Consider the following 14082-nt stretch of genomic DNA (forward strand, 5'->3'; position numbering starts at 1 on the left):
TGCCAGAGGTGCACGGGGCTATAACTGTGCTGAGAGGGGGCCCCAGAGCTAAGGGGCTGTAATGGGTGGGGGGAGGTATCTTCAGCTGATGAACTCCATGTCCCAGGGTGACTGTCCAGGTCATGGCCCACCCAGTTCTGAGTCACTGGGCAGTGGTCCCACGGGGCAGTGTCAGGCTTTGGTGTACAGGCATCGCCCTGTTGTGCTGGGGGATGGTGGGCACTGCATACCCTGGGGGTCACAGGAACTTGTTTTGGAGCTTGTGTTGGCCATGGTGGGAAGGGGGGGGGACGACAATAACAGGCCTGACTCTCACAGCTTACTTCTTCCCAAAGAGACTGCTTGGGCCCACAGTCATAGTTTTGGGGGATCAGGGGCCTCCCAAACAGGGCTTGGGGGCAGCCCCTGGAAGCTCAGCCCATCAAACCTGGTGCCTGATTACTTGGGCCCCAGTTCATGGTCTTTCTTGGGCCCTAGGTCAGGGTGTTACTCAGGCCTACAGAGCCAAAGCCAGAGTCAGGGCGGAGAGTGCTCATTCACCAATGCTCTGTCTGTGGGAAAGGGGGTGCAGTTGTGTCTGGTGGGACACGGAGCCCAGGCCTGTATTGGGACACTGTCCTTTGGTCCTTGCAGAGAACCTGGATGTAGCTACACCTCATTCCTCCATGCAGCAAATGCCATCAGACAGTGGCCTTGGGAATATCCTAGGCAAATCACACTCTGAGAAGAGGCGGTGACAGGGCCTTAAGGCTCTGCCCGGGGAGGCCCAGGGTGATGGTCTCTGAGCTGGCAAGGGACAGAGCCAGGGGTCTGCTCTGCAGAAGGCACCACACGTGCGTGAGGCCTGAGGCTCTGGTGGGCCATGGGATACTTGCAGCTGTACCCTCAAGTCCCTCTTCCTTGCATACTCAACAGCAGCTCAGTGCGGACACCATCCAGAAAAACCGTGTGTTCCTGTACTGTGCCTTCCTGAACTTCAGGTATGGGGCTCCGGAGAACCCAGACGCCCCACACACCCCACACAAATGCTCCACAGACCAGCCTGGACTCCCCCACTGACCTGCCTGAATGCCCCTACACACCCACCAGGGTGCCCCAGACACCCCACAGACCCTGCAGAGATACAGAAGACCCTTACAGACGCCCTCACACACGCTAATGGTCGTCTCCCACACCCCCATGGTCACCCACACACCCCCACGCGGTCACACCTGCAACCCCCCCCCATGGTGGCCCCCACACCCCTGCACCCTCCTACACCCTCACATAGCCGCGTGGTCAACCCCACATGGTCGCCCACACACGCCCCCACATTACTGCCTACAGACGCCTGCACCGTCACCCCCGTTCACCCCCACACACCCCCACAGGTCACCCCCACACACCCCCACAGGTCACCCCCACATCCCTGCATGGTCACCCTACATCTCTCACAGGTCACCCCACACCCTCACAGGTCACCGCCACATACCCGCAGTCACCCCCACACACTCGCAGGTCACTCCACACACCTCTACACACCCACAAGGCTGCCCCCACACCTACAGGTCACCCCCACACTCCCGCAGGCCACCCCACACATCCTCACAGGTCATCCCCACACACCTGCACACACCCCCACATGATTGCCCCCCACAACTGCAGGTCACCCCCTAGACCCCCACAGGTCACCCTCACACCCCTGCAGGTCACCCCACAGTCCCCACAGGTCACCCCCTAGACCCCACACGGTTGCCCCGGGCGGGCGCCTGGCCCTGCGAGGGAGAGCCGGGCTGCTGCTGACGCCCCCCCCCCCCCCCCCCCGCTCTGCTCTGCGCCCAGCTCCAGGCCGGCCGTGTGGTCGGACGAAGGCTGCACGCGGCTCGAGAGCAGCCGCCACCTGCACGTGTCCACCTGCCGCTGCTCCCACCTCACCAACTTCGCCATCCTCATGCAGGTGGTGCCGCTCGAGGTGAGGTCACGTGGGGCCGGCACGTGAGCAGGGGACCGAGGGAGGGAGCGAGGGAGGGGAGCACGCGGACGGGCCTCAGGTCAGGACCAGCACGTGGGCAGGGCCGTCAGGAGCGGGGACCAACACGTGAGAAGGGAAGCTACTGAGAGGTGGATATGTGGGCGTGGCTGACACGTAGGTGGACACGCCTAGTGGGCGGAGCTCGACAGGGCCGATTGACACGTGAGAGTGTGAGAGGGGGCACGTGAGTGTGCCCACGTGGGTGGCCGGCAAGTGGGCGGGTCTACCAGGCAGATCCGGCATGTGATTGGAGCAGAGCTAACAGGGCGGGGCGAGAAAAATGGGCGTGGCTTTCAGAGGGCGGGGCAGGCGGGCAATATATAGGAGGGATGAGCGCGTCCCTCACGTCTCAAAGAGGTGATGGTCTCTGTGTGGGAGTCTCACTTCTCGCTCTGGGCTCCATGCCTGGCTGCAGGCTCTGAGGCACGGCATCCAGACAGTGCCCAACCTCCCGCAGGCCCTCTGTGAAAGAGAGAGAGGCTGGGACGAGGGGCAGAGCCCGTGGCCACAGAGGCGTTGGGTTTGTGGTCTGTGACTCAGCGCCGCCCGGCAGGCTTTTCTGGGCCTTTCTAAATCCGGGCTGGCCCCAGAGCAGAGCAGAGAGGAAGGGCACTGGCCGGCCACTCGCCCTCCACAGAGCTGCCACACAGAGTGTCGCCTCACAGGCCCATCCACCCTGAGTCTGTCTCGGCTAAGGGGCAGACAGGGGTGGGGTCCATGTTGGTGCCACGTCTCTGTGAGGAGTGGGGATTCTGTCCTGCCTGGTCCTGCAGGGAGATGTTCCCGAGACCCCCTAAGTTCCAGGGGTCCTCAAACTTTTTAAACAGGGGGCCAGTTCACTGTCCCTCAGACCACTGGCGGGTCTGACTCTAGTAAAAACAAAACTTAGGAACGAATTCGTGGCCCGCGGGGCCATAGTTTGAGGACCACTGCATCCCTCAGGCACCTCACCCACCCTCGTCGATGGGGTGACCCCACGGCATGGCTGGGACAGACATCCCCAATCCTGTCTGTGGGCTCAACACTCAGTGAGAAGCTTCCCCAAGGGAAACCCGGGAGCTCCTGCTGAGTGGCTGGGAAGGTTTGGCCAACGTGGCCAGGCCAGGGCTGGGTGCAGGGGAGAGAGGTCACTGCAGACCAGGCTCCGAAGGGAGCAAAAGGCCCGGCTGCCTCTTGACCCCCATGGCCACCCCGTCCTCAGGACTCTCCTGGACTCATTCATTCAAGCCCAGGGGCCTTGGGGTGGTGGCAGGCATCGAGGGGGGGTGTCCTGCGGGCCAGGCGCTGACCCCTCCGCCCCTGTACAGCTGACCCAAGGGCACCAGGTGGCGCTGTCCTCCATCAGCTACGTGGGCTGCTCCCTGTCCGTGCTGTGCCTGTTGGCTACCCTCGCCACCTTCGCCGTGCTGTCGTGAGTCCTGCACCCCCAACCCCAGGGCACTTGCACGACGCCCCCTGTTCGAGTCTGTCCCTCGGCCCTTTCACGCTGAGCCGAGCTGAGGGACAGGCCTTGGAGTGTTCCAGAGAGAAAGGAGGACCGGAGGGTGGCACTAGCGGAGAAGGGAAGTTCTGCAAAGGTCCCAGCACATAGGTTTCTGACCAGGGAGTGAGGCCAGTTCTCCTGCGAGGGGACGTGGAATCAAGGAGCAAAAGGGGGCTCCCCACGAGTGACTCGGCCGTCCCCCCTCCTCCCAGCTCCGTCAGCACAATCCGGAATCAGCGCTACCACATCCATGCCAACCTGTCCTTGGCAGTGCTGCTGGCCCAGGTCCTGCTGCTCGTCAGCTTCAGGTTGGAGCCGGGCACGGTGAGTGGCGAGCCAAGTGCCCCCCATCTCCAGGCTGTGGGCCCCCAACCGACCCCTTCTGGTCTCAGTGCCTGAGTCCCGGGCCCACGCTGTCACTCAGACCCGAGGCGGTGCCAGACTCCCAGGGAGGGCCTGAGAGGGAGGCAGGGAGGGCTGGAGCCCCGTCGCCCGTTGCTCTCCGCAGATGCCATGCCGCGTGCTGGCCGGACTCCTGCACTACTTCTTCCTGAGTGCCTTCGCCTGGATGCTGGTGGAGGGGCTGCACCTCTACAGCCTGGTCATCAAGGTCTTCGGCTCGGAGGACAGCCAGCACCTCTGCTACTATGGGATAGGCTGGGGTAGGCCCAGCTGGACGTGGGGGGCAGGATGGGGCAGGGTGGGCGGGGACCTCCAGGTCATGGCTTAAGGAGGGGATGAATGGGCTGGTCGCCTCGTCTGGGGGCTGACGGGCAGATACGCAGCCCCTAGAATTGCTGACTGACGGTCACTGGGGGCATCTGGGCATCACACAGGAGGATGTGCCAGGTTTGAGCTTTTCTGTCTGCTGGTGTTCAGCTGTTTTCACCACTGCCTTGGCAGGATCCGCCTTTCTGTCCTGGGCTCCGGGTTCAGCTTGTCTCTCCAGCATGCAGAGATGCTTCCAGGCGATGGATGGGGGAGCTATCCCTGCACACCTGGGTGTCGGTGGTTCCCTCTGAGCTCTGCGTGGCCGTGCACGGGGGCCCCATGCTCTGCTCTCACCGGATTTTTCTCTTCCCCCTTCTTCCTTAGCCCAGGGTCATCTATCCGTAGGTTGAGATCTGAGTCTCTGCAGATCTCCCGTTCTTCCTGCCGTGGAGTTCTAGCTCCTTCTGTGTTCCCAGATGGCATCCTGGGTACTCAGCCTCCCTGTGCCCTGCAGCTGGTTTCAGGGACTGCCAAATGCCTCTCCGAGCCACTGTGTGCGGAGCAGGGGCTCGGGGCAGAGCGGCAGGTCCTTGCCGTGGGGCTGCTCCGTCTCCTGCAGATGGTTGCTTGTTCTTTGCCATCCAAGTCAGGTTAGGGATGCTGCTTGCTTGAAGAATGGTCTGTCTCCTACTGTTTGGTCAGCGTCGCTGTGCGCCATGGCAGTTCCAGGGCCAGCACTGGGTCCTGAGAGAATGTCAGCCTCCTCCCTGCCACCTCTTTGAGTGACTGGGCAGGTGGTTGAATGCGGAAGGGATTTGGCCACGTGAGCTGTGGTGTTGGGAGCCAGGGCAGAGTCCAAGGCACCTCGCAGGTACTCAGGCTCTGCCAAGAGGACCAGATGGGAGAATCTGCCCTCTGAGTCTCTCCATCAGCCTCTCTGCCCCTCTGTGCCTCTCCTACCTCCTCAGGCACTGGCTCTCCCTTTCAGCAAACGCTGCTCTCACCAGAAGCTGCTTCACTACTCTGCCCAAACATTCTCACCCATGTTCTGGTGCACATATGCAGTGTGTGGTGGGTGTGAATACATATGCACACATGCCTGTACACACACATAGGACTGCACATGAGTGTGATGTGGGGTTGTGTGTCTCTGCACACACATGTGAGGTGTGTGGTCAGGCAGCACTTTCCAGCCCCTGGATGCTGAGTCTGGAAGTGCTGTGACTTGGTTTCCCTTCAGGAACTCCCTGACATGGGTCCAAGTTGATCTGGGAGCTGAGAGGGAGAAAGAAACAGGCCTCTCCCCTCGGTTGCTCATCCTCAGCATCTTCTTTCTTTGAAGTAAGACCAAACTGGGCAGTTGCCGATTTTGAGCTTTATTTACTGTCTGTGAGAGCCCTGTTCCCCACCTCGCAGCCTCAATAAGGCTTTGCGAATGCTGACTGAGCCAGCTTGTCACTTTCAGGGGACAGAAATCAGTGGTGCCTTGGACAAGTCAGGACTAGGAGGGAATCTAGGGGCGTGAGAGTCAGCAGTGAGAGGCTTTATTCTCCTTTTCCATTTTGGGGGTCAGAGTTCCCGGATGTTCGTAAAGGGGGCCCCAACCCTGACCACAGGAACTTCTGAGGTTTCAGAGATGAAGCCCTCACCCCTACCAGCTCCCTCAGGTGCCAGGGCAGCCAAAGCCACAGGTTCACACCAAGAGTGGTTCCTTGCCCCCTTGGGCAGTGCTACCCTCAAACCCACAACAGACAAGTCTTCAGGTGTTGCCAAATGCCGCCCGTTGGACTAAAGTTGCCCTATTGAGAATCATCAGCTTATAAGAAATGTGATTTCAAGGAAAGGGCTTAAGTCAGCACCTGTCTGTTGGTGTATAGGGGAAGTCCTAGCCGTAGGGATGGTCTGTTTGTTGCGTACCCCCCCAAGTACAGGTTTGACCTTTCACATGTGCTTGCTTCTCTTCCTTCTCAGTCTGACCTATTCCCTCTGATGCTGGGTTCCCAGGCCTATCCCTGTTCCCATGGCTATGGCTGCTCCATTAGACCCACAGCCACATCTTCTGACATAAGTGATGCTCAGAGGGCACAAGACTACAGGAGCCTTTTCAAGTTAGTGTCTTTGGGTTCTCTGTGAGGACCCAGAAGTGGAATTGCCAGACCTGATAGTGTTTCTTTTCTTGCTCTAAGATGGAGCATTGCTATTCTCTGTAGCAGCAGCCTCACTGATCTTAACCACCCGCAGGGTTCACTGGATGGCCTGCACTGTCTCTGGATGACAGCCACACCCTCAGACTGTCTTCACCCTAATTCAAGTTTCTCCTACCATACAGAAGCCTTTAGATTGCTGTAATCCGATTCATTTATTTTTACTTTTGTGTGCCCTGCTAGACAGAGGGTCAGAGAGCCATTGCTAAGGCAGCTGAGGAACACAGGCCTGCATCTCCCCTCTCCAGACTTGGTAGGCTCAGGTCTAACTAACCTTCAAGGATCTATCTATTAGGTCCACAATGTAGGGCTGTGATCAGGTCTTGTCCTTCCACCAATCGAAGTAATTTCTTCTCTATTTGGTCTAGACCTTGTTGTTGTCATTGGTTGTCTCAGAAATCGGGATTTGTTTCTGGGCTCTGTGCTGTTCTGAATGCTGTCCTGTTGCTACACTGCTGTGGCATGGCTGGAGTCAGGGAATAGAACACAGCCCTTAGCTCTTACACTGTCATCAGCAGCAGCAAGTACCCTTCTGTTGCATATGATTCATGCCCTGTCTGCTGTGTATGTCACGCTTACATCAGTGCATGAACATGGGTGCAAACACTGTCTCTATAAGATGTGAGGCTTCGGGGCTACCCCAAGTCCTCAGTACTCAGTGGATAGCTCTTTGAATACACTGGGCACATGATGAAGACAAGAGTGGAAAGGCTGGAGAGGTGAACATGGCCCTCTGCTCTCTCTGCAGGACTTCCCCTCCTGGTCTGTGCTATCACTGTATCCGCTGCCAAGGACAGCTATGGGGCAGATAACAAGTAAGTGGGTGGGACCCACCAGGAAGGCCCTCCCAATTGGTCAGGGGTTGATGCTGACTCATGGGGGCCTGGCACTGGGGGAGGTCGGACAGGTGCTCCTACCCCATCTGCACAGGCCACATCTGCCCACAGGTGACTCGGGAAGAGGATGTGGTCAGAACCATAGCACAGCAGGGAAGGAATTTGCCTTGCATATGACTGTCACAGGTTCAATTCCCGGCCATAGGGTCCTCCAAGCCTGCCAGGAGTGATTTCTGAGCACAGAGACAGGAGTCCCCTGAGCACCACCAGAAGTGACCAAAAAAACCCCAATAAAATTAAATAAAATTAAAAAAATTAAAAAACCCACGACCATGGGCTGGAGAGATAGCATGGAGATAGGGCATTTGCCTTGCATGGTTAGAATCCCAGCAGCCCATATGGTCCCCGAGCCTGCCAGAAGCTATTTCTGAGCATAGAACCAGGAGTAACCTCTGAGCACTACTGGATATGACCTAAAAAAAAAGGGCCGGGCGGTGGCGCTAAAGGTAAGGTGCCTGCCTTGCCAGCGTCCTAGCCTAGGACGGACCGCGGTTCGATCCCCCGGTGTCCCATATGGTCCCCCAAGCCAGGAGCAACTTCTGAGCGCATAGCCAGGAGTAACTCCTGAGCGTTACTGGGTGTGGCCCAAAAAAAAAAAAAAAAAAAAAAGGCCCGGAGAGATAGCACAGCGGCGTTTGCCTTGCAAGCACTGGGATGATTCTGGTCTTTGTACCTTAGTGCACGGATTCACTGACAAGGGAGCATTGAAAGAAAAGGCCCAATGGTGCTCGCAGGCCAGACCAGTTCCCTTCAGCTGGGTGTTTCAAAGTTAAGCTGTTCCCTGTCAGTGCACATGACCCTGGCCTTGCTGTTCCAGCCTGACTTTCCTGGCTTAGACCTCAGGAGCAAGCCCGAATTCTGGGGCACTACCTTGTGGACATGAAGTATGTATGTGAATATAGACGAGTGCGAGCTCCCTTTCACAGAGCCCCAGGAGTCTTGAGGGAGCATGTGAAGACGCACCATGTAGGGCATCCCAGAATTACTGTGTCACCATGAATGCCCACCTTGACTGCTCTTGTGTTGGTGCCCAGGCTCCTCATCACCTCTGTCCCTGAACCCTCCATCCCAGGGAGTTATTGGGATTGTGTTGGGGTTTACCAGTTGCTTCTCTCTAGGCTGGGGGGCTGCCAAGAACCCCTCATCCCAAAACTGTACCTACCATGTCCCTGTGACACTATGGCCTTCAAAGCCCTACAGAGGAGACAATGTTAGACCGGTGGAATGCCCCTCCTGTTTACTAGATGAAAACCCACTTTGGAGCCTGTACTCTCCATGACTGAGACTTTCCCCATGAAACTCTGTGGAAGTCACCTTGCCCCTGACCCAGAACGTCCTTCCTAAGGATAAGCTGGGTTGCTCACAGTGGGGGCATGGCACAGTGTCCTTATGACTATCAGGTCTCTGTGGAGGTGTTCTCCATGATCTCCCTCTCCCTCTGTAGCTGCTGGTTGTCTCTGAAGAATGGCGCCATCTGGGCCTTTGTGGCCCCTGCCCTGTTCGTCATTGTGGTGAGTCCCCTGCCATGGCACTGTTGGGGGGAGGGCCCATGTGGAGTGTTCAGGGCTGTGGAGCTGGGGGGGGGGGGATGAGCTCCCCTCCCCTGTCATCTCCCACACAAATACCGAGGGATGTGGGGTCCACAGGGCTGTGCCTCCTTCTTTACCAGGGCAACATGAGCCCCATCCTGCGGGGGAGATGGTGCATGTCAGATGATATCACACAGACCCTGGCCAAGAGAGACAGGAAGACAAATAGACACCACAGAGCCCTTGAGGAAAGGGAAGGATGATGGATTTGTCATGGCCAGGAACACGCACTTACTGACTTACCCACTGTGGGGATGCAGCTGCCTCTCTCCCACACAGAGTGAGAGAACCAGAGCCCTCAACTCTCTCGCTTGTGGTTACTCACTCATGGCATCTGTGGCCGGGAAACCCTGGCCTGTCAGAGAAACTCAGTCCTGTCAGGGTTGTATCTGCTGTGCTCTGTGGGGAGCACTTGGCTTTCTGGCTGGTCTCCAATAAAGCCCGGTCGTGCCAACCGTAGGCCTTGGGTCTTGGGGGCTCGACTTGGTGAGGTCTCTCATCAATGTCCTGGTTGCCCTGAAGCCTCAGGTCAAGTCTCTCCCGGAGTTTGGAATTTCTGTGTCTGATGATGTAAATCGACATAACTCTCGTGGCCCAGTCTTGGGCCCTGTTACTCAGAAACACACTTTCTGGGGCTATGGAGGCTGTTTGCAATTTGTCATGCATGGGATGTGGGGTGTTCCTGAGGTGAAGGCGTTGGGGCCTGCAGAGGGCAGCACTGGGATTGGAAGAATGGAAATCTAAGAGGCCCAAGCACAAAAGCTGTTTCCTCTGAGAGATGCCCAGTAGATAGGTGGCAGGGCCTGTGGCACTTCCTCTGGGTCCACCCTCATTGCAGAGGGGTCTGGACACAGCCACTGTCTCCTCCAAGACTCTGAGTGTCCTGAGGGGGCAGCCAACACTCTACACAGAAAGCAAAAAGCCTGTGCACAAGTGACCCCAGGGGATAATGGGGAGCTGGTCTCAGGCAGTCATTTCCATGGCCAAGCTGGAGGGAAAGTTCTGGGCTGAGTGAAAAGGAGGTGTCTGCAAAAGCACTTCAAGAAGGCCCCATCTGGCCCTAAAGCAGAATTTGTTTCCTGGGTTGCAGGGAGCCTGCCAGGAGTAATTCCAGTACTCCTGAGTAACCACAGACTTGGGAGTAACCCAGGTGTGGGGACAGGTTCACTAGGTAAGGCCCAAAAAAGAGAAAAGGAAAGAAGGTCCAGGAAGACAGCCCAGCACAACTCCTGTCCAAAGGAGAGGGGTTCACCTTAGCACACACACCCCTGTCAGGACCCTCACAGCAGCTGTAGGGGTGCTTGGAGCCTGACCATCTTGCCGCCTCCATGGCTCCAGGCACCTGATAGGCTCCTAGCAGGATCCCTGCGTATGGGGGAAGCTCTGGGGAGCCTCAGTGAGAGGAACTTGGGGCTCCCCACAGAGATACTCGCCGGTGCCGGTGCCGGTGCCATGGGGCATCTGATCTCTGCTCTCTGGAGACCGCTGGCCTTTCCCCCTCTTCTCTTGGAGCCTAAAGTGCCTCTGGGGTGCTGCATAGAGACGTGCAGGTGATTCACTGTGAAATCACCCCACGCACCATATTTTCAACCCCAGGTGAACAGGTCTGAAGCAGGTTAGCTGCTAAGAATGAATACATCAAGCCAATCAATGGAGAATCATGGAGTCAGTGACTTATCACCTCGTAGACCCACTCTGCACCCAGACAAACCAAAACCTCCCTTTATTCTTCCAGTACAAACCAGGCAGGGGAGGGTCAAGTGAGATCCAGGTGGACTTTTATATGTCAAAGGTATAGGTGAAAAGGAAAGAGGAAGTTGAGGAACACCTTATTTGGGGTAAAAGCAGGGTGTCATCTATGGGGCCGGGCGGTGGCGCAAGAGGTAAGGTGCCTGCCTTACCTGCACTAGCCTTGGACAGGACCTCGGTTCGATCCCCCGGCGTCCCATATGGTCCCCCAAGCCAGGAGCGACTTCTGAGCACATAGCCAGGAGTAACTCCTGAGCGTCACCGGGTGTGGCCCAAAAACCAAAAAAAAAAAAAAAAAAAAAAAAAAAAGCAGGGTGTCATCTAACAGACCAGGGTCCATGACACATACGGGGGTCCCTCCAGCTGTGGGATCAGATCTGACCCTGCCCACTCTGCGTTTAGGTCAACATGGGGATCCTCATCGCTGTGACCAGGGTCATTGCCCAGATCAGTGCTGACAACTACAGGCTGCATGGAAACCCAAGTGTCTTCAAGTAGGTGCCAACCCTGGCCCAGGCTGGGCACAGCTTCACAGGGCCACAGACCCCAAGGTCTAGCCCTAATCCTGTCTCAGCTGGGCCTGTGTGTCCTGGGACAAGCATGAGGACCCTGGGGCGTCCTTCCCACCAGGCCTCACTCCCTGCAGGCTGACTGTGAAGGCAGTTGCAGTGCTGCTGCCCATCCTGGGAACCTCGTGGATCTTTGGGGTGCTCGCTGTCGACAGACAGGCCGTGGTCTTCCAGTATATGTTTGCCATCCTCAACTCCTCCCAGGTAGAGTGGGCATGGGGGGGGGGCGCATATTGGGGTTCTCTGCACATGCCTGGGAGTTCACAGCACAAGGGTTTCAGAGGCCCTGCCTGGTACTGGGGAAGCCCCATGGGTCTAGTGAGGGAAGAGGCTCAAAGTTCCCTTGAGAGGGAGCCTGGCACAAGGTAGGTGGGGTCCTATACTCTGCATAGAGGGGACCCCCCCCCAGCATAGCGCCTAGTCCAAATAGAGCAAGTGTTGGGCTTTTCTGCTCAACCCCCTTCCACTTTAGTAAGATAGTTGTCCCAGTGCAGCCCGATCCTGTCTGTCTGTCTGTCTCTCTCCATCCCCTCACAACCCTTTAAAGAGAGAGAGTGGCAGAGATAAGATGAGGGAGCATCTGTCCCCAGAGAGCCCCAGTCTTCATGTCTGGGGATGCTTCATTCCAAACACATGATGTGTCATCTGCCCCAGCACCCATCTGTAGAGGACTTGACCTCTGCTCTGTCCATCCAGCCTTGCCCTTGCCCAAGAGAATCTGTCTGGGTGCCACAGTAGCCACCCCATCCCTGCAGACCATCAGGCTATGGGGTCTGGCCCCCTGCTCAGCCCCAGCAGGATTGGTTGTCTGCCTCCAAGCTGGTTTGTGGGGAGACCCGCCATGAACTGGCACCTGACTGCTTAATGATTCTCTGCCCTCTTCCTCCCTAGGGTCTCTTCATCTTCCTCTTTCACTGTCTGCTCAACTCTGAGGTAGGTCTTCCCCTGACCATGCAGGAGGCCTGGGGAGGGTGGGGGCTGCTCCAGGCCAAGCTGGGTTCTATTGCTCCTCACTTGGGACCAGTCTCACATCAGCCCAGCTCCCTAGCATGGGCACTGCCAACCTCTCCTTTGGTTCCAAGGTGAGAGCCGCCTTCAAGCACAAAACCAAGATCTGGTCCCTCACCAGCAGCTCTGCCCGAAACGCCACTGGGAAGCCCTTCACCACTTCAGACATCGTGAGTGGGACCCTTCTGCCCCAAATCTCAACACAGGCATGGCTCTTCTGTGTGTCTCCCAAAACTGGAGCTGGGCCCAGACTGCAGAGCTGCCACTCAGCTCCCCTTAGCCTCCACAGTGTTCCCTGCAGACTTGTGTCAGTCAGGGTGGGTGCTGTTTTCACACTCCAAACCAGTGTCACCTCCCTCTTTTGGCACTTGGTGTGTAAACTTAGGGGCCAGTCCTCCAGTTGCCTAAAAGGCAGACACAGGCCACACCAGGGCCCACAGAGGTACCAGTTTCCCGCCCAACCCTGGCTGCCTGTTGAGACATAGAAGCTGGTTTCTTCTTCTAGGGTAGAGGCCCTGCCCCATCTTCCTTCTTCAGCAGGGTCCCTGGCTACTGCCATGCTCTGAGGGAGGGGTCTCCAGGACAGTTGCCTCATGACCTTGTCTACATACCCCTTGGGGTGGAGTGATCCCAGTGACAGGCCTCTGTGCTCACAGGTGAATGGGGTCCGACTGGGCACAACCTCACCCAAACAAGTGGACCTGTCTGCAGTGTGAGCGCTGAGGCCACTGGCCTGCCGGGACACACCCCAACAACAAGGGAAGAGATGGTTGGCCACACCCGCAACTCAGCCCTGAGACTCTGCCTGGCCCCAGATCTCACCAGCACCCCAGCCCCTCACCCTGTGGCACCAGGACCCAACACAGTGCACCAGCAAGGAGTCCTGGGAGGGAGCCACAGCAGGCAGGTGCCCAGGAATGGGAAGGGAGGAATCTCCCCACAGCTAAAGGGCTGGGGAAGCATCTTCGAGTGTGAAGGCTGCCAGTAGCAGGACCCTCTTTCCTGTAGGGCCTGTCCTGGGCCACCCTAACACCAGCATTTCTCGGGCCTTTTCCTAGTGGGAGCCTCTCAGCCACCGATTCCCAAGTGGCCTCCGGTGGCTGGTTTCCCAGCTCCTTTCCCAGTGCACCCCCAACCACTGTCTGTCATGGAGCACCTATAGTTGGGCTTCCCAGCATCTGAGCAGGGACCATGGGATAAGCACCTTTCTCCCTCCTGTGGCCTGTCTCCCCAGGGGACACAGCAGAGGTTTGCCAAGCCTGGGAGGGGTGATTGGCATTGGGACTGCCAAGTGGGACCTTTCCTGTGCCCCACAAAAGTGGAAATTCTCAGAAATGTTGGATGACAGAAGCCAGACTCTTTCTGATGATGGTGCCACAGAAGCAGGATCCACCCCCGTGTGCCCAGACACCCCAATCTCTGCTGGAAAATCAGGTGTGCAGCTACCAGCCCATGGCCCAGCACTCATACTCAGCAGGGCCCAGAGCACAGGTTTCCCTGCACTGAACCAGGTCTGTCAAATCAGGAGCTGCCTCAGGGCCTGCCAGCCAAAACTTAGCATGCCCGTGGCTTGTCCAGCTCCTATTAGAGTGGTCCGTGGCCCCCTAGGGCATCACTTCTAGCCTCCTCTGTCCTCACACAGTTGCTGTCCACACACAGTTCAACCAGGGGTTAAAACTGGGCAAAATTGGTGTGTTTGTATCGGTTTATAGCACAGTAAAGCAGGTGAACACCACCAAGTATGTGAAAGTATGTTGTGATGTGTATGAAATAAAATCTTGTTGATGAAACAGGATGAATGGTGAAGGCTCTGAGAAAAATGGTGAGACCCTGCCCCGGGGTCCCCTCGGCTTCCTGGAATG

At 57.3% G+C, this 14082-nt stretch overlaps 1 protein-coding gene across 1 annotated transcript in view; it reads left to right on the forward strand.

Annotated features, from left to right (window-relative positions):
• Positions 1-13506, forward strand: part of ADGRD1 (adhesion G protein-coupled receptor D1) — a 52077-nt gene extending 38571 nt beyond the window's left edge. Inside the window, exons 23-34 of the mRNA XM_049768256.1 lie at positions 916-980; positions 1822-1951; positions 3319-3422; positions 3707-3818; positions 4003-4156; positions 7158-7224; positions 8750-8816; positions 11046-11137; positions 11290-11416; positions 12104-12145; positions 12295-12390; positions 12877-13506. Of these exons, the coding sequence (XP_049624213.1) occupies positions 916-980; positions 1822-1951; positions 3319-3422; positions 3707-3818; positions 4003-4156; positions 7158-7224; positions 8750-8816; positions 11046-11137; positions 11290-11416; positions 12104-12145; positions 12295-12390; positions 12877-12936 (1116 nt within the window). The 3' untranslated portion in view covers positions 12937-13506. The remainder of the gene's footprint in view (positions 1-915; positions 981-1821; positions 1952-3318; positions 3423-3706; positions 3819-4002; positions 4157-7157; positions 7225-8749; positions 8817-11045; positions 11138-11289; positions 11417-12103; positions 12146-12294; positions 12391-12876) is intronic.
• The last annotated feature ends 576 nt before the right edge of the window (positions 13507-14082 follow it).

The sequence above is a fragment of the Suncus etruscus genome, chromosome 2, assembly GCF_024139225.1.
Source record: "Suncus etruscus isolate mSunEtr1 chromosome 2, mSunEtr1.pri.cur, whole genome shotgun sequence".
Classification (NCBI taxonomy): domain Eukaryota; kingdom Metazoa; phylum Chordata; class Mammalia; order Eulipotyphla; family Soricidae; genus Suncus; species Suncus etruscus.